The sequence below is a fragment of the Sorghum bicolor genome, chromosome 2 (genome assembly GCF_000003195.3).
Source record: "Sorghum bicolor cultivar BTx623 chromosome 2, Sorghum_bicolor_NCBIv3, whole genome shotgun sequence".
NCBI lineage: Eukaryota > Viridiplantae > Streptophyta > Magnoliopsida > Poales > Poaceae > Sorghum > Sorghum bicolor.
The window spans coordinates 8,935,368-8,955,052 of NC_012871.2; the positions used below are offsets into that span (position 1 = coordinate 8,935,368).

The window sequence follows — 19,685 nt, forward strand, 5'->3', positions numbered from 1 at the left end:
CGGTTCGAATCTTGCTTGCGGCGTATTTATGGATTTTGTAGAAAAAAAAACTGAAAAAAACATGGAGGTTGCGCTAGCGGGGGCTAGCTGATGGGGCAGCCTTCCAAAAAAAAATTTTTTTTTCTATTTTTTTTTTACTTTTTTTTCTTTGCCGAGTGTCGGCACTCGGCAAAACCTTTACCGAGTGCCCGATAAAAAACACTCGGTAAAGACCTCTTTGCCGACCAGAATTTTGCAGTGTGCTCTTTGCCGAGTGTATTTGGGCCTTTGCCGAGTGTTTTTGACACTCGGCAAAACATCTGTCTCCCGTAGTGTTACTTATAAAGGTGATGCGGTCGGAACGAATGTTAACTGCTCAACTCGCTTCTGCTATTGCTTTGGCTGCAGCTATAGCATCCATCAGCTTTCCATTTCCTCTTTTCGTTGGAGGTGGCTAGTTTCTTAGCCAGTCTCAATGCATAATTTCATAATACAGTTACCAAGACTATAAACTAGGTAACCGAGCCATATGAGTTTCATGGGGATGAAACTCTTCTCATCTGATGAAACTCTTTCATTTAATGACACCATATTTAATGTGCATGACACTCTCATGAAACATACATTGAGACTAACCTTAGGGCACTCACAATGCAAGACTCTATAACAGAGTCCAAGACAATTAATTACATATTATTTATGGTATTTTGCTGATGTGGCAGCATATTTATTGAAGAAAAAGGTAGAAAAAATAAGACTCCAAGTCTTATTTAGACTCTAAGTCCATATTGTTCGAGGTAATAAATAACTTTAGACTGTATAATAGAGTCTACAGTGTGAGTGCCCTTAGCAGTGCCACTACTGAGCACACTAAACAATGCGGCAAGGAGCTCATGGACATGCAACTGAGCAAGCTATAAATCCATAATTCCATATGGATCCTTCTTTTTTCCTGGTAAGTAATTATAGGATTCATTACTTTATATAAACAAAATATAGGGATCTGGCATTTAAAAAATAAGTGATGTTTGTCCTTCACATTACTCTCTCCGCTCCGGAATAAACGCCTGTCTCTGTTTTTTTTCACCCAGAGGTCAAATTGTCATTTTGACCTTGCTTAACACTGTTTTAAATCCTCAAAACTAACACAAGAGCCATACAAGGAACTAAGGATAGCTTTCGGGCGAAATAGATATTTTTAAAAATAGAAAAGCCAAGAAAGGAAAGGACACTTTTTTTAGTCCAAGGAAATAATTCTCTAAAAAAAAGTGAACTCCAATCTGTTTGTGGCCCATAGCCAAGCTTTTCCTAAACAACTAAATTTGGGCTACTGCGCTGCATGCTGTTGGTGGCCCATCAAAATAACATCTCTCTATCAAGCTTCCTCTCCAGAGTCCAGAAGCCCAAAATCTTTTTTTTTAGCCTTTTCTTTTTCTTCTCCTTTTTGATACTTTTTTATTCTTTTTTCAGTTGGGCTTCAGAATCAGAAGAACTCCACCTTGCGGTGGCAGCAACTGAAAAGCGACCGAAAAGCGGGGAGGAGGGGAAGGGACGGTGAGGCCGATCCAATCATCAATCCACCATCGTCACTGAGAGGCGAAGGAAGGTAGCCTACGACTGGCTCGATCGAGTTCCCGGTGGGAGGTCCTCTCGAATCGCCCCCAATCGAGACCCTACACGAACCGAGGATCCAAGATGAGTTTCCTGTTCGGGAAGCGGAAGACGCCCGCCGGTAAGACCTTCCTTCCTTCCAATCCTACCGAAAGATTCGTTCGCTGTGAAATTTGGTCCGATTGATTAGTCTATAGCTGCGTAGCTTGTTTTTGGATGATGAGTTGTTCCTTGGAGATTCATAGACACCGACGATGTCTTGTGCTGGGAGCGAAACTGCGGGGAGGATTTCTCGGCACACTTTGAGCGGGGCGTGTAATCGGAGAGTGGTGCGAGCTCGGGATTTCAACGTAGGGGCTTCCGCAAGACCTGTAACATAGTGGAGTTGGGCTGGCAGCTACTGTACTTTGTTAGTTTAGATTTAGATCTGTTCAAGCTTGCCACCTCTTTCGATTCTCGAATAAATTCAGCTTGTAATATACTCGAGTGGTTTTGAGGGATAATAAGTCATACATCTTTTATGTTTTCCTTTGAGGAAAATATCTTTCGTGTCTTCATTCAATGAAGGTAGCCTTACATTTCCTCCCTTGTGACTTATGGTTTTGCTGCTTATGGTTATTTCTTTCATCAGAGTTGTTAAGAGAAAACAAGAGAATGCTGGATCGATCCATTAGGGAAATTGAGCGGGAGAGGCAAGGATTGCAGGCCCAGGAGAAAAAGCTCATCACTGAGATCAAGAAAACAGCTAAAGAAGGCCAGATGGTATGAACTCTGGTATCTTTTGGAACTTCGAAGTCATATTTTGACTCTCTTTCTCTTACTCAGCGTGCTTGATATTTGGAATTGTTGGAAGCCATTTTTTCAAAGAATTTATTTTGGAGAATAGCCTGACCTAAATCATATGTATACAACAATTACCATGTGTGCGGGAACTGGGAACTTCAAGATATGTCCACCTATTTTCACTTTACTGGAACACCTGTAAGTTTGGTTGATAGCCACATTTTGCCACAATGAAGTCAGGAAAATTTGACTCGCCTGTTGATTTGTTTGTTCACACACCAATTACATTTTCCTAGCCCATGTGTCGCTTGTCATATGTCTGTTCCATTCCCAAGCTTGCAAGACTCATAAATAGAACATTAAGGTCAGCTTAGGGGTCTAAAACTTCTATCTAAATTATATCAAGTATGTTATTTACTTCATTCAGTAGCGTAGCAATATTAACCTGGCAATTCTTTCTGTCAATGTCTTGCATCTTCAATTTACAATGCATAAACGACTAAACGTACACGGAAGTTCTGTGTGCAATGTTAGAATTTCATTCATTTTGCATGTAGTGTTTGTTTTCTAACTTTTTGTTACTGTTATAGGGAGCTGTCAAAGTAATGGCCAAAGATCTTATTCGTACCAGGCATCAGATAACAAAGTTCTACCAACTTAAATCTCAGCTCCAAGGAGTTTCTCTAAGAGTTCAGGTAGCCATGTGTTTGCTCTTGTCCTTTCTTTATGTTGGTACCTTGCCTTGTCAAATATTGCTATCATGCTACATTAAGTTACCTCAGTTTATGTTGCTCTAGTGACTTAACATTGTTTTCTACTGGACATAAAAAAAGAGAGAGGTAAAAGCTCTTAATTTTGCTGTCCCAAATCCCATGTGTTTTCTATAGCATTATTTTTGTCCTGCTTTCTTGTTATTTTCTGTAGGAAAAAACAGCTTTATGGCGAAGTCCATATTTTTTGTATGATTAATTGAATCTTGTATTGCGTTCATTTTCCCTTCCCCTTAACATCGGATGTGCGCAACTGTTGCAGACACTAAAGTCAACTCAAGCTATGGGTGATGCCATGAAGGGTGTTACAAAGGCAATGGGTCAAATGAACAGGCAGCTAAATCTGCCAGGATTGCAGAGGATAATGCAAGAGTTTGAACGACAGAACGAGAGGATGGAGATGGTGAGCGAAGTGATGGGAGATGCCATAGATGATGCTTTGGAAGGAGATGAGGAAGAAGAAGAAACTGAGGAGCTTGTGAATCAAGTACTTGATGAAATTGGCATTGATATCAACCAAGAGGTGATTACCGTAATAATTCTACAATTTTCACACATAGCAATTCCTATTATTTCGTTTACTCTTATCAGGTATGATCGTAACATTTTTTTTGTACCTACTTAGTCTGATAGTTGCTGTTTTGTAGCTTTCAAAATACCTTTTTAGTTTTTTTAATCCTGCTTTCATTATTAATCATGTTATTATATAAAGGCTCGTAACATTTTTTTTGTACCTACTTAGTCTGATAGTTGCTGTTTTGTAGCTTTCAAAATACCTTTTTAGTTTTTTTAATCCTGCTTTCATTATTAATCATGTTATTATATAAAGGCTGTGTGCCACCTATATCAAAATATTATATGATTTTCAGACCTTTTACTTAACATAGTATATGTCCATGTTAGAAATAGCTCTACCATAATTTTTTTTTAAGAAACTCACTACATCCATCATTGGATTCATGTAGAAATCATGCACACAATTAAAGTTATGACTCTTGTAATGCTAAACCTGACCTTTGAAAGTGTCGCCATGGCCAAGTGCTAGATCAGGACTGATGCTTGTGAGTCTGCATGGATAGGTGTTTGATTGGAGAATACTGCAGAGTGAGAAAGCTTAGTGTATATATATAACCATGTTTTGTATTTGAACCTTGCAGCTTGTTGGAGCACCGTCGGCCGCTGTTGCTCAACCTGCTTCTGCCGGAAGGGTCGCCCAGGCCGAAGGTACTGGGAATGCTGACAGTGGAATCGACGCCGATTTGCAGGCAAGGCTGGACAATCTGAGGAGAATGTAGGTGCTGCAGTAGCAAAAGAGTAGCGCCTTCTAGCACTGTTGCCTGCGGATGTGAATGTGAATGAATACCCAGCCAATCAAAGCAAAGTTTACAAGCCAAGTGTGTATGTTGAAATGAATCAAGTGTTCAATATGCCGGTAGTGATGACAAATGTTAATAAATATATTTTGTTACATGTATGTATTGTGTCGTATGCAATTTCTTTCCCTCCTGCTGCGTGAGCCCGGCCGGCTGCCGTCGGCGTTGTGGTTGAAGGATCGGATTTTCGCCGTCGTGGCCTCCGGCGACGCGCCGCGTGGTCTTCGGCTGGACCGTGGTTGCTGGCTCGCTCGATTGTCTCTGGAAGGCTGTTCTAGTCAAAAGATAAACACTACTGGCCGGTAGAAAAAGTACGGCTGAAAAGAGAAGCGAATAGGCTTGTGCGCTCATGCTGATGGTGGGTATAAGTTCACCTTAAAATCTTAAAAACTTTTGAAGATTCTTCGTCACATAGAATCTTACGACACATGCATAAAATATTAAATATAAATAAAAAATAACTAATTGCACATTTTACATGTATTTTACGAGATGAATTTTTTAAACCTAATTAGTACATGATTAAACACTAATTGCTACTAGTTATAAATATGCTACAGTATCTTTTTTTTCGTGAATTAAATAAGGCTTCCTAGTAGCTAGCAGCACTCTGCTGACTACTGATGTCCTCTGGTTTTGATGTACCATTGGGCCGTGTCCTGTTCTTTGTTTGAACAAAATTCTTTGAATCTGGACTAATCTTTCTCTCGCGCGCGCCAGATGAAAAGGAACGGGGGGAGAACGAAGGCGGGGCAACAGCAAGTTCCTGAACAACAAAAAGAGATTAACAACCTTTCTCAAAAAGAAAAGAGATTCTGCTATAAAAAAAATATTTATAGCCGGCACTATACATATGCCGTACCACTGCAGCCCATTCCATTTGCATCTCTCTCTCCGTACTGTATCCTCTTCGAAATGGCGGCAGCATCCAGCTGCAGCTGGCTCCTCCTTCTCCTCGCCTCGCTCAGCGCGTTTTCCTTCTCCTCCCATGCCACCGCCGTGCATCGCCGCCGCTGCCGGCGGCGGAGCAAGCAGGATGGATGCGACGACGGCGGCCACCACCGGCGATGGCGGTGACGACGACGCCAAGGTCCAGCTACGCTAATCCATATTGCCCATTTTATTCTACAAGTAGTTATTAATCTGCTACGCTTTCAGTGATCAGGTGGTCTAACATCGTGTCGTGCCTACGTGCAGGTCTACATCGTGTTCACGGAAAACTTGTCCAGAGCCGTCGTCGTCGGATCGATCATGTACTAATTACTTGTGAATGCGAATGCATATAGCTTACGTCGTCGTGACGGTTGCATGTGTGTTTTGTGTCACATCTATCTATCGACCAGTTCCAGCGCTCCAGACCGAGTGGTGTACCACACTGGTCTGCACGGCTTCGCAGCCAGGCTCACCACACCAGGGATGAGAGGAACAGGCTCGCCAGTAAAACAAATGTTGCTACGATGTCATTACAATGTTGCCTCGATCGGAAATTAATTTCACCTTTTCTTTCAGCTCTAGGTAGATTAGATTATTATTATTACATTCAATCTATTTGGATTGTACTAGTGTGACTGAATTTACTCTGTATATGGATTCACACACTTAGGCTTAAAAAATTCATCAAGCAAAATACATGTAAACTATGTAATTAGTTATTTTTTAATCTATATTTAATGTTACATACATGTGTCTAGACATTCGAAGTGATGGGACGAAAAGTTTTTAGACAGAAAGAAGGCTATGCATGGATTTCAACTGTTGCAAATCACACCACAGCACCAGGGTGGAGTAAGAAACATGATACTCCCTCGGTATAGAATTTAGAAGCCATTTAGGACATTGACAAGGTCTTCAAACATAACTTTGACCTCTTATTTTTGTAAAAATATTTAGAAAAACATGATATATATATATACTTTATGAAAGTATTTTTCAAGACAAATCTATTCATATAATTTTTACATTTGTAAACTCAACAATTTAAAAGTTATTGATGATTTATATTTCCAAAGTTTGACCCAAACCTTGTCCAAAATAACTTAGGGAATACAAATTAAGACTGGTCGTAAGTATTAACGGAGCCCTCAAAGGCACTCTAAATATAAAATCAGTGTGAAGTACTTCCATCTAAATTATAAATCGTTCAAGCTTTTCTACATAACTTTTACTATGCACATAGATATAAATTGTCTACTCCTTCCATTCCCAAAAAATTGACGTTTCATATTGGACACGAGAATTAAGGAAGAGTGTAAATGTGGGATGCCTAGAAAACAAAAATGAGAGAAAAATAGAGACAAAGATGTATTGGGAAAAGAAAAAAAAACTATATTGAGAGAAGAGAAAGGTGTATTGAAATGTGAGTCAAATATTTTAGCACAAAACTTGAATCATATAAGAACAAGTATTTTCGGACATAAGTAATACATACCATGTATCTAGAACACAGCAGAAAGATTCAAGACAATTGTAAAAAATCAGAACAGAACACAGACTCGATTCAATACCAACTCTTGGACTCTGGAACATGTTTGCCTGATGTCTTCGGTAGGCAAGCCAAAACTACTTAAAATACAACAGAACCGACCCAGGATCAGGGCAGACACAACAATGTTGGTTTCCAGTTGTTCTGAATGATTGATAGATCCTGCAAAGTAGGACCACAACTTCATGCTACACATAAAACACTAGAATCTTGGTGCAGAGACGCCTGAATGGTTGTACCATGGGCCAAAAGAAAAATCTAGCATAAAACCCTAGGGCTAAGATAGTAAACTTCATGTTTCTAAAGCAAAAGCCACACTGTCCCGACGCCTTTCCACCTGTGTAAGAAATAGAACGCCAGAGCCTCATTCCTCTTTCACTGCTGCTGCATGGTACTTGTCAAGTTCAGCGTCAAGATCTGCAGCAGAAATGGCGGTGCGATTCCGGTCCAGCCCTCGGCCTTTCCCCTGTCTACGGCCACCACTGCTTTGACTGCTGCGTCCAGGCCGACCGTTGCCTTGAGGTGCTCTTCGCTGACCACCTCTTTGGGATTGAGGCACACTGCATAGTAACCAGAATGTTATTTTTTTTTTGAAAGTGTAACCAGAATGTTATGACTACATGTACATGGTGGGATGCATGAAAATTGTATGCTCTATAAAGTATCATGCATGGATGGGACACATGGACGGATTAGTGCCAAGGACTATCCTGTTGTAAGGAACACAAAGCCAAGGACTATCCGGTTGAAGGAACACAAAGCAAAATTGGCAGTGTTCCACGGTTGCCAGACATACTCTTGTGTCACCAAATATATACAGCACGGATGCCCACGTCGTAACATTCACTTCTCTGTTGGCCCAAGCTTATCTGCCTATACTAGTAAGCTACTCGACAATATTCACACCTATAACATTCTTAATCAGCATACACTCCCAACTGCATACCTGTTGGCCTCTATTGCACCACCAGTCAAAGGTGAATGTGTACCAGGGTCAATATTATTTGCCCTTAACTGGAGGGGGCAAGTTTATTTCCTACATGAAGTAGCTGTTACAGAGCATTTGCCTAGTGTACTAACTTATGCTACCCTGGTACTCCAGGACTCCAGATAGGGGCCGTATCCCATACCAGATATGTATCCGATACAAATACATGGTCAATATGCGGTGGATATGTAGCCATAAAGTATCTGTAATAAAAAAAACTCTAATATCGGATACTTAGGCTCAAGTACCAGCACATGTGCTTGATACATCCCAACCCAGAGCAGCTGTACATTAGGCAAAGTCACTATGTCAGGTTCTTCTGCGTAGGCGCATGACAGCTGTGCCGCCACCCTGTTGCCTCTGCTCTAGTGTCTGACCAGTGGTGAGCCATTGACAACCATCTACAACGAAATGAGTTGCTTTCCTCCCTATTTCTTCTCCAACACAGATTTTTTCCCTTGTGCTTATTTCCCTTCCCCAATCTGTTCTGACTGACATCTTGCAACTGGCCCTCTTCACGTGCTGTCTTCTCTCATTCCTCTGTGCCACCACCTGCCTCACACATACGCACACCACCGATTGCCTTCCCGCTCCATCAGTGAAGAGATTCAGCGTCAGCGGCAAGCTCGAGCAGGCAAGATGCCGTACTCCCTCTCCTCTCCCATGTCCCATACAGTCAAATTAATTAGAGATCCTGCCTCTTCGCTTTATTTTGTTGGAGATGGCAGAAACAAACTACAGAGGTGCTTTCAGTTAGGCTGCTGAATTTTGAGGATACAATGGATATGCTTGGCTGTTGTACTGTTGACAAAATTGAAATATGGAAAAGATGAGCAAAACACCACAGATGCAATGGTGCAAGTGTTGCCAAAATTTCTATGCTATTACTCCTTTTAGAATTTTAATATACATACATCATTATCTATATACACATTAAAGAACAGTAAAAAAAAAAATCTGTGGATCACGTTTTTTTAGGAAAATGCCATATCCATATCTATCCAATACCGATACTGATAGGACAGCGAGTCCTACCGGCTAGGGTTCGGAGGTTGTAGCGATAGATTGCTGGAGAGTGAGGAGGAGGACGACGCCTGGGCGCCGTGGCTGTGCATGAGGGAGAAGAGGTGGTGGCTAGGGTTAGGCTGAAAGTCTCCGGGCTCCCTAAAGGAAGCCGAGCAAATATGATTGCTCTTGCTTGATTATATCAATAGAGTTTACAGATATTTATGTCCCTTCTACTCCACCTATTTTGCTAAATAACCTATCTAGGACTAATATAAATTGCAAATACAAAGATAACTGAACTTATAAAGATAACTCCCATTAATCATACGTCGGCCATAACATCTCTCCCCGCCTGGACAAACAGCTCGTCTTCGAGCTGCAAGTCGGGATAGAGGACCGGGAGAACTGCTGCAGCGGCTCCCATGTAGCATCAGAGGAAACCGGGGCCTTCCGGAGCCGCCTCGAGGGCCTCCTTGGCACCGTCATCGTCCACTACTGCGTCAGTGAGGAAATCATCAACTTCAAGGAAGAAAAGCCGCTGGCATTGGTGGCCGCGCACGTACGGCTCATCGTAGTTGAAGCACAGCCCCTGACGACGACACTCGAGCATCTCGGCCGGCGTCAGGCGGCGTAACAGTGCCAGCACCAGAGCCTGCTGCAGGGCAGGCAATGGAGGTGTGGCTGCGGCCGGGTCAGGAGGACACGCCTGTGCAGCCGGTGCAGGTAGTGCCAATGGTTGGCGCTGAGGAGGCGAAGTGTTTGCTGGACAAGGACCAGCAAGGTAGCCGCAGCACGACGCTCAAACACCCGAGCCAGGTACATGGCCGTCTAAAGGTCCTATGGCTTCCGCAACTCGACGTCGACCTTGATGTTCTCCGGTAAGCCGCCCACAGAGTTCCGCCTTCTGTGGGGCGGACAGATTGCGGGCATGACACAACACCGTGTTGAAGCGATCAGAGTAGTCCTGGACCGTCGACACGAAGGGCAGTCGGGCTAGCTCAGACAGTCTGGTGCCACGAACTGTTGGCCCAAAACGAAGATTGCAGAGCTCCTTGAAGCATTCCCAGGTAGGCATGCCCTCGTCCTGCTCGAGGGCGTAGTACCATGTCTAGGCCGCACCTCGAAAATGGTAGGAAGCAAGCCAGGTACGGTCGGATGCCAAGGTGTGCTGGCCCCAGAAAAACTGGTCGCACTGGTTGAGCCAATTTAGTGGGTCGACGAAGCCATCATACGTCTGGAACTCAAGCTTGTAGAACCGCGGCGGGGGCGGCTCAGGAGCAGCAGCATGTGCTGCACTGCCTGAAGTGTCCCCGTATGCCGAGGTTGATGGCGCCGTGTATGCTGAAGCTGTCGGTGGCGAAGGCTGTAGGCTGCCGCCGTGGAATAGGGGGCCGTCAACGCCACCGTATAGGGTGCCCGAAGGAAGAACGCTCCCGTGTGCAGGCCTCGTCCCAGTAGAGGGCGGCGGCGATACGTAGCGCTAGGCGCTCGCCGTCGTGTAGATGGGCGCCGACGAGTTGACGAGCCAGGCCGGGAGCGGCGAAGGTGACGCCACGAACTTGACCTAGGTGATGGCAACCCCCTGGGACGACGGTGGAGGCGCAGCCAGAAGGGCCACAGAGGCCGCCCCCTCATAGGGCATCCTGTAGGGGTAGGCCGTGGCGGTCGCGGACGTCGAGGGCAGGGGCGGCGCCAGCAAGGCCGACTAAAAAGTTGGCGGTGGCGGCAGGGGCTGGTGGAACTAGGGCACATGAGGCCCGACGAAGAAAGCCCACATCTCGGCCACCGCCTGACCGATGTCAGACACCATGTGGCCGAGGTCGAAGATGGCTGCTGTCAGCTGTTCAGGCATCATGGGCACCAACGAAGAAAGCGCGGGCGCAGATGGAGATGGTGCGGGTGCGCCAGACTGCACCAGCGTCGTCATGGTTGAATGTGGGAGGGTTGCCGGCGGCTAGGAAGTGGGCGACGCCATGGTGGTGGGCGGCTGGGAAGAGGTGGGTGGAGTACATACCAGATTGATAGGACAGCAAGTCCTACCGGCTAGGGTTCGGAGGTTGTAGCAATGGATTGCCGGAGAGCGAGGGGGACGGTGCCTGGGCCCCGTGGCTATGCGTGAGGGAGAAGAGGTGGCGGCTAGGGTTAGGCTGAAAGTCTCCCAACTACTAAAGGAAGCCGAGCAAATATGATTGCTCTTGCTTGATTATATCAATAGAGTTTACAGATATTTATGTCCCTTCTACTCCACCTATTTTGCTAAATAATCTATCTGGAACTAATATAAATTGCAAATACAAAGATAACTGAACTTACAAAGATAACTGGGCTGGGCTATCACCCCATTAATCATACATCTTAACAGATACATATATCTGTATCTATGCTGCGTAGGTTCCAATCCTAGCGACGTGACAATAATGAAACAACCTATGGTATTCAACGATTGTTTTTTCATTTGGCATCAGATGGTGGTGGTGAATGGAAAAACAAAGGAAACAACCATTACTACTGCAGGGATTGTCTTGTGTTACTATGGCACTACAACTCAACACTGAACATATGTTCTTCAGTGGAGGGATGGAGCAACAGCGGTACTTAGTTTAGCATATATTGGGCAGAACTGTAGGGTGGAAATGATGACAGGCTGAGAATCACTGAGCATTTATGAGTTTTAAGCCTTTGCATAGTCATGCATGCTAAAGCATTTCGAAATTTAAGCAAAATCCTAAAGTCCAATCATGCAAGCATCAAGCAACATTCCGCACAAGATACATGTGGAAATTGTGCGTGTGGTTCACAAGGCAGTGCACACCAAAAACAATCATGAAACACAGCAGTATACTTCCTAACTAGATAACCCAGCCCCTCAATTCTAGCATGAGCCATGATAAAATGGAGAAGTTGTTGCTTTTACAGTACAATTCTAACACAGGAAGCTTAGAAACATAGTAGTGGATAGTTCTACTTTGGTTTTTAATTAGCCCTAAAAGTTGTATTATACATTTGTTTATTTCAGTTTCGTTCATTAATCTACAAGCGCCAAAAATATTCTTCTTCCATCCATCCATATCTCTCATAACAGACCTAAGATATTCCATAATATTCTCAATTGACCCTTTTAACGGTTCATCAAGAGGTACATTGTGATACAGAATTATAATGTGGATTTTGGTACCTAGGTACTAAAAATGATACCTCCCACATCATAATCGGTGGCACCTCTCCCATATCATAATCAATGGCACTATTGAGTTGCATGCACCGACCAATTCAACCCAAAAGCTTAAGCTGATGGGGAGAGGTGGGCAATTCACTTATATTCCAACACTCCCCCTCACGTGGAGACTCCCTCAGGCCTCAGACGTGGAATAGGAGCAAGCAGCAATATTTTATTTAATTACGCTAACCAGGATTCAAACTCAAGACCTCTGGCTTTGATACCATATTGAGTTGCATGCACCGACCAGTTCAACCCAAAAGCTTAAGCTGATGGGGAGAGGTGGGCAATTCACTTATATTCCAACAGGCACCTCTTGGGAACAATTGATGGTCCATAAAAAGGCTCTTCTTGCTTTCATTATGGGTTGCAGTCCCCTACTAAAGAGTCGAATAAGTAGATCCATGCGCATAAACATGGACCTAATGTGTTGAAGGCTCTTTCACGTATTATGGATTGAAGGACCTTTTACGTATTTTCCCAAATATGATTTGATTGTCTGAACATAATGAACTAAACACAAGTTATATTATGGACAACAATAGCTGCATGAAAAACCTAATGTGTTTTGTCATGTGGGCAGCCGGAGGTTGCATGGTGACCGGCTGCATGGTGACCAGAGGGGGCGCAGTTATTGCGGCCAGATTTGGTCAGCAAAGGAACAGCAGGGAGCAGCACGTGGATCAGCATGCAGGGAAGGCAAGATTTGGGAATTTATGGGGACTTATGGAGTTTATTTCCTTTTATTTAGCAGGCAAAGTGCCTATATAATTCATGCACCAGCCCTCATTTGAATCAAGCAATGAGGAAGAAACAATCCAATTCCCAATTCCCCCAAATGCTCTAGTCTCCCTCCACGCCGACTTTGCCCGCCATCCTCCTGCCAATGGTTATCCCTCTATCCCCCAAATGAACTAAGGTTCATAACATCTGGTATCATGAGCCAGGGGTCCTTTCCTATGGCTTCTGCTGCCGGTCGTCCATCACCGTCACGTGATGAGCAAATCACCGCCCTTGTTGAGTGGACGCACCATCTCGCAGAGAAGTTGGATCGCTTTGTATTGATGTTCATTAGCTACCGTCCTCAATTGGAGAAGTCAGAGCATGAACTCCAAGCAGCGGTGCTGCTACAGGCGGCAGCACGAGGATTCCTGTTGAGGCACAGCACAAGGAAGATGTGGGCAGCGGTCAACCCTGCACCTTCAACGATCCCATCCACCGCAACACTAATCAGCGACTTCATTGTCCAGCCGACCCTCACGACAGACGTCACAGCAAGCAGCATGGTCATGCCTACAAGCTATGTCAACGCCGCACCAGATCAAACGATTCCCATTATCTCAACAAGTGGACTTTCACCTAAATTCTCCAGGCTTGATGAGTTGGATGTGGCACCGCCACAAGCCCACAAACACCAGCCATCTCATATGTTCTGGCATCTGCCTTGGTGTTGCTGGATAGGCCCAGCATACCGGTTGACTGCTACATCCTGAACCTAGCTGTTGGGCTCTTCCCTTGGGATCCAGGAGGACATAGGTGCCATTCAAATTAATGTCATGTTTTAGTTTTAAATAACAAAGGTAAGCCGAAATGTAAAAGGCTTTACCTTAGGTCGCGTCAAGTAGGTCTGCAGCAGCTCGTGGGCAAGCTGCTCCAAAAGGGGGGAGATATCATGTGGGGCAGCTGGGGGTTGCATGGTAGCTGTATGGTGACCTAAGGGGGCACAGTTACCGTGGCCAGTTGGCCAGATTTGGTCAGCTAAGGATCAGCAGGGAGCAGCATGCGGATCAGCATGCAGGGAAGGCAAGATTTAGGGAATTTATGGGGAGTTATGGAATTTATTTTCTTTTATTTAGCAGGCCAAGTGCCTATATAATTCATGTACCAGCCCTCATTGAATCAAGCAATGAAAAATAAACAATCCAATTCCCAATTCCCCCAATGCTCTAGTCTCCCTCCACGCCGACTTTGCCCGGCCATCCTCCTAATAATGGTTATCCCTCTATCCCCCAAATGAACTAAGGTATGAACATGTTTTCTCCTAACTATATGGTTTGTTGCTTGAACCTGACTAACTAAAAATGAGCTATATTACAAGCAACAATTAATGACCACCATAATACTAGTCTGTTCTAGCAAAAAGTCAGTGTTTGCAAAAGATATCTTAGAGCTGCAGCAAGACAACCTAAACAGCTGCAGAACTGAGAGCAGGTGAATAAATTTCAGTGAAACTAACTGATGATATCCTTGTAAAATTGGTCTCAAATACAACCAGATAAAATGTTATATACTTGGGATCATTTCCTAACATCAACGATTGCATGGGTTCAAATATCTATTTCTTTGAAGATTCACCCACTCATTTGGCCAAACTGGTTTCGATGCAGTATGCCTTTAGTTTTTTTTTTTCGAATCACGCAGGAGAGCATATGCCTTTAGTAATATACAAGGCTTTGCATTTATAACTTAAACAATACAAAAGAGTACTTAATGCAGATTGACTGATGGATAACAGAAATAAAATGGTTGTACCAACCTGATATGGATATCGTTATAGTTCTGCAAAGGACGATTGGGTATCAGTGGTGGCATGGGAGGTGGTTCGACATTGTTTCCAATGAGCTCTAAATTCATTGGCTTCCCATCAAGTAGAACACCATTGTATCTCTTGATAGCATCCAAAGCATCCACTTTCCTTGCAAAGACAACTTCCGCGGTCCCCTAACAGATTGAGGTTTCAAAGGAGCCCAAAATGAGAGAAGTGCTAATAATAGTGAAAGAAAGAGTACAGTCAACATTCAACCTTGGATCTCCCATCCTTGTCATAGTTCATTGAATAACGCTTGAGCTCCCCAACTTCTGAGAAAAGTTCCTGATGAGACAGAACATAACTGATCAGTGCAATCACGTCGATCAAGAATTAACTGCTACGATAGAAGTCTAAGATTTAAGTATCACTCCCTCCAAGATGCAAACTTAAACCATCAAGTTTTATCACAGGATAAGAATGCATTTGCAGAAATTACATAAATATGACACTCAAAAGTATATGACGAAACTACATGCGCTATTTTCATGTTCCTGACTTAAGTATTTAGAATGTTACATGCAGTATATCAAGGACAAGAAAGACCAAGAATCAGGGGACAACAATTTCTTAGACCAATTGATCCGATAGTATGATTTAAATTAAAACCAAATAGTATCTCTATATGACAAAAAACTACAGACAAAAATGGTATTTATTTGCATATTGTGAACACTAAAATGAATGTTGAAACTTGGTCACACAACTATAGAGTACATAGAAATAGGATAATACTTTTTTTAAAGGAATCATGTCATGCTAAGTGCTAATGGATCAATTCCATAATATAACTTCCATCATACAACCTTAAGTTGTGCTCATTAAGCGGCTAACGCTAATGGTCTGAAATCATATACATGGTTCATGTATTGCCAGCAATCAGGAAAGAACCTTTTTGCGTGGAAGGGTGGAAGTATGTGTATGACATCCATAGATCCACATGACCACAGAACTGTAAAGTCAGTTCTTCAAAGAAAGCCTAAGAAAAAGGGAAAGCTTTGGATGCAAAAAGGTTCTTGCTAAATCTTTAGAACTGTGCCATTTCTCCATTGACTGAATGACACCAAAGATTCCAAAAAAAAAAAGGTTACAAGAAACACGTAAGACAAATCAACACACAAACTTGCTATTTGGTTCGTTCAACAGTAATGCAAATGTCTTAGCGTCCACAGCTTTAATTCATTTACGTTTGTGTTACCAGCGCTACAACCAAACAGCTCGATAGTACTGCTAGATTCATTCACATGAAAGTACAGTAACTTTGAGCCCATTCCTAATTACAAAAACAGGGAGCCTATGTCCTTCAAATAACACAGTAGAATGAACCTATTGCAAAATTGCTGATGCTAAGCAACAGGAGCATGGGTAGCACCTGGACATCCTCGACGGTGACGCCGGGGTCAAGGTTGGAGATGTGCAGCTTCGTCCCCGTCTCGAGCGACCTTGCTGTGGCCGCCGCCGCCGCCGGCGGCGGCGCGACCGCGGCTATAGTGGCGATGTGCTCGGAGTAGACCCCGTAGGGCGAGTCAGCGGCGGCACGGGCCTGGGCGGGACGAGTGTGCACAGACCGGCCGGCGGCGGCGGCGTTAGGGTTTTCTGGCGGAGGGAACCCGGGGCAAGGAAGGCGCAGGGCGCACGCGGCGTACCTTGGGAGCGGCCGGCGGGTAGGGCGCGGCGCGGGCGGGGTGTGGCGCGCGGCGGGCAGGCCCCGACGAGGACGCCGGGTTAGCCTTGGGCCGGGACTTGGACTTCTTGATGAGGTCGTCCAGGGACATGTCCAGGCCGCTCGACATGGTCTCCGGCAGCTAGAGGGAAACTGGCCCTACGGCGGGGAACGGCCGAGACGACGGCGAGGCCGCTGTGATGTGACGGCGGCGGCGGTGGCGGCGCGTTTCGTGGGTGAGTGAGTCACGGCTTGCGGGTGCGTCACGAGCTCAGATTCACTTCAAAACCACAAAGATAGGGGCTTTTTTTTGTGTGTCAAAAATAATAGAGCGCCTGTTGGCTTTCATTTTGCTGCCCCTGCCGCTCTTGCCGCCCGTGCCGGCAGTCCTGCTGCGCCGCTGGCGAGCCGTCTCTCCCCCCTCCCTCCCTCAGGGCTCGTTTAGTTGCGAAAAGGTGAAAAAACTTTTCGGTACTGTAGAATTTTCGTTTGTTTGTAACAAATATTATTTAATTATGGACTAACTAGAATAAAAAGATTTGTCTCGTGATTTACAGCTAAACTGTATAATTAGTTTTTGTTTTCGTCTATATTTAATGTTTCATGCATGTGCCACAAGATTCGATATGACGAGAAATCTTGAAAACTTTTTGGTTTTCAGAGTGAACTAAACAAGGCCTCACTCACTCACTCACTCACCCCGCTACGACCTCCACGCCTCTATGCCACCGGAGTAGATGCGACGATGGTGGCTTGTAGCGAGTGACACGTCTCTCTCTCTCTCTCTCTCTCTCTCCATACTCTCCCTCTCTCCCTCGCTCTGCGACCTCCATGCATGCGAAGACGAGGATGACGGTGCGGCTCTAACAAGGTAGGTGGGGAGGGATTTTGTATCTGAGGCCTTCCTTTTCTCTCCCTCCTCCTATGGATCTAGATCTGAGCCCTCTTCCTCTCCTCCTCTACCTTCTCCAGCTCCTACTCCTCGTCCTCGTCATCCTTCTCCTACTCCTCTGGGTCTGGATCTATGGGATATGGTGGTGCCTAAGGTTCTGGCGAGCTCTTGGAATTCAGCGCGTGTGTGTTGTAATGGTGTTCTCTAGTTATTGCAGTACGTTTTTAGGTGATGTTGCAGTAGAGTAGCAATTTGGTGAGCTCCTAGGTTCATATATCGTCATTATTACAATTGTTCTCTCTAGACGTTGTAGTAGGTCTCAGTCGTTTATTGCAGTACTGTGTTTTGAGATGTCGTTTTAGTTACTTCAATTTGCATGTTGAGTTTGTTTCATATTATTATAGCAGTTGTTCGGTGTTGTTGTAGTACTATGTCCATAGTATCTCAGTTGCTTCATCCAGTGCTTTAATTTGCATTGTTGTATTAGTTGTTGCATGTTGTTGTAACAACTATTCGGTATTGTTATAGTACTATGTCCATAGTGTTTTGGCTACTCTATCCAATGTTTCAATCTATCTTGTTATGATAGTTGTTACATGTTGTTGCAACAACAGTTCATTGTTATTGTAATACTAGGTTCATGGTGTTTCAGCTGCTCTATCCAATGCTTCAATCTGTATATTGTAGTAATTATTTGCATGTTGTTGTAGCAGTTGTTCGGTGTTTGTTGTAATACTATGTTTTATGGTGTTTTAGCTACTTCAACCTATTGTTTATAGCAATATGTTCGGTGTTGTTGCACTATCTTACACATTATGTTGCAACGTTAAGTGTATGGAGGTAGGGTGTGAGGACGAGTTGGCAACAGGCAGATATGCTAGAGACTGGTGAGGTGAGGGCAGGGTGGATCCCGTGCTCGTGGGGATGGGAGCGGGCTCTTTGTGCGGGGAGCGGACGAAGAGCGGTCCTCCGTGCGGGGCAAATTGGTTGAGGCGGACGGGTTTCCTTTTCCTTTTCTTTTTTTTCTTTTCTCCATGTGGCGCAGGTGGGGGTTTAGTGTGCAGACGCGCTACTAACGCCTTTTTGTTTCTTTTCTCCGTGTGGTGCGAGCGAGGGACTCGGCGTCCAGACGCGCTGCTGCGCCAGACGTCCACACACGAGCAATACCATTTAAAAAATACTATTCATTGATTTGTTATGAGAGAAAAACATTGCTAAATGGTTAGCAGCGTTTTTTAACGAACACACACTCACGATGCTAAATTTCTATTGACAACATATTAAGCTATCTATGTGAAGAGTGAATTATGCCTATCATACAACAACATAATAGTTACATGCAGATTGATTCAACAACTTGTAAACTGCTAAAATAAATACCGCAAATTAGTGCATATAAGGTCTGAGCATCGTTAACATGGTAAAATACGTGCTCACCAGTTAGGCGTTAATTAATAGATAGTCTAACTAGTATAAACATCCCAAATCAAACTTGAACACCATTAAGATTGGTTGTAATCTACAAAAAACGATCACATTTGCACTAGAACTTTTCAATCTTCTATTTAGGGCAAAGAAGATGTAATATTTTCATCAGGCAATTATTGATAAAATTGAGTAACAATATTTACACGATAAACCATGATTATAATCCTGTCAATACCCTAGCTACCATCCCAATACTCGACAACAAAATGTTGATCACCTTTCATTGAAAACACAAACTTGTATGATCAATACATTGCTTAAAAACAAAGTGGTTGTTGAAAAGAAATAGAGTAACGCCATGGTTCCAGTCTTACAAGTTCATGAACTAATACTAGTAAACCACATTCATGTTGTAAACCAAGATTATCCTCGTGTGAGGAAAAGGAAACCTATTTTGGCATGATTAGAATAGACGATTAAACTCGTATCTTGCCATCACCGACGCCAAGGATCAGGCCTTTTGATTCGAGAACTTGGACTTCATCGTCAACTCATTGTCTTGCGATGTTCATTGATGTCTCGGTGTCACTCAACAAGTCAATGTCTTGTGCCTTCACTCAATGTTTCATGGCGTCTCTTGGTGTCTTGTGACATCCCTCGATGTACCTCGCTGTCACTTGATGTCCTTCAGTATCTCCTAGCATCACCAGTTTCCTTTGATGACACCTCGATCACGCCATCACCACCAACTTTGTCGACCTTAGCTCAAGTCGGTCATGTCGCCACCAACAACATTGCCGGGCTCGCCTCCTTAGTCAAGCTATCACCAATAACATGGCTAGGTTTGACCACTCAGTCAACATTGTCAACCACGATGTCATCGGTCTTAACCTGAGCCAATTAT

The 19,685-nt window shown here is 44.1% G+C and overlaps 2 protein-coding genes across 3 annotated transcripts; one reads left to right on the forward strand and one right to left on the reverse strand.

Annotated features, from left to right (window-relative positions):
- On the forward strand, positions 1,329-4,617 carry LOC8069133 (vacuolar protein sorting-associated protein 2 homolog 1). Its single transcript, XM_002459536.2, has 5 exons — positions 1,329-1,711; positions 2,222-2,352; positions 2,964-3,068; positions 3,406-3,666; positions 4,301-4,617. The coding sequence occupies exons 1-5, from the start codon at positions 1,675-1,677 to the stop codon at positions 4,436-4,438; spliced, it is 672 nt and encodes a 223-aa protein (XP_002459581.1). The 5' UTR covers positions 1,329-1,674; the 3' UTR covers positions 4,439-4,617.
- Positions 6,866-16,799, reverse strand: LOC8069134 (THO complex subunit 4B). Of its 2 annotated transcripts, none has more exons than XM_002461672.2 (5): positions 16,445-16,786; positions 16,171-16,341; positions 15,015-15,083; positions 14,748-14,932; positions 6,866-7,558 (listed from the first exon to the last, which is right to left on the reverse strand). In XM_002461672.2, the coding sequence occupies exons 1-5, from the start codon at positions 16,589-16,591 to the stop codon at positions 7,363-7,365; spliced, it is 768 nt and encodes a 255-aa protein (XP_002461717.1). In that variant the 5' UTR covers positions 16,592-16,786; the 3' UTR covers positions 6,866-7,362. The 2 variants fall into 2 exon arrangements, with proteins under 2 accessions (XP_002461717.1, XP_021310072.1); XM_021454397.1 differs by lacking the exon at positions 6,866-7,558 and adding an exon at positions 7,926-8,787 and having other exon boundaries at positions 16,445-16,799.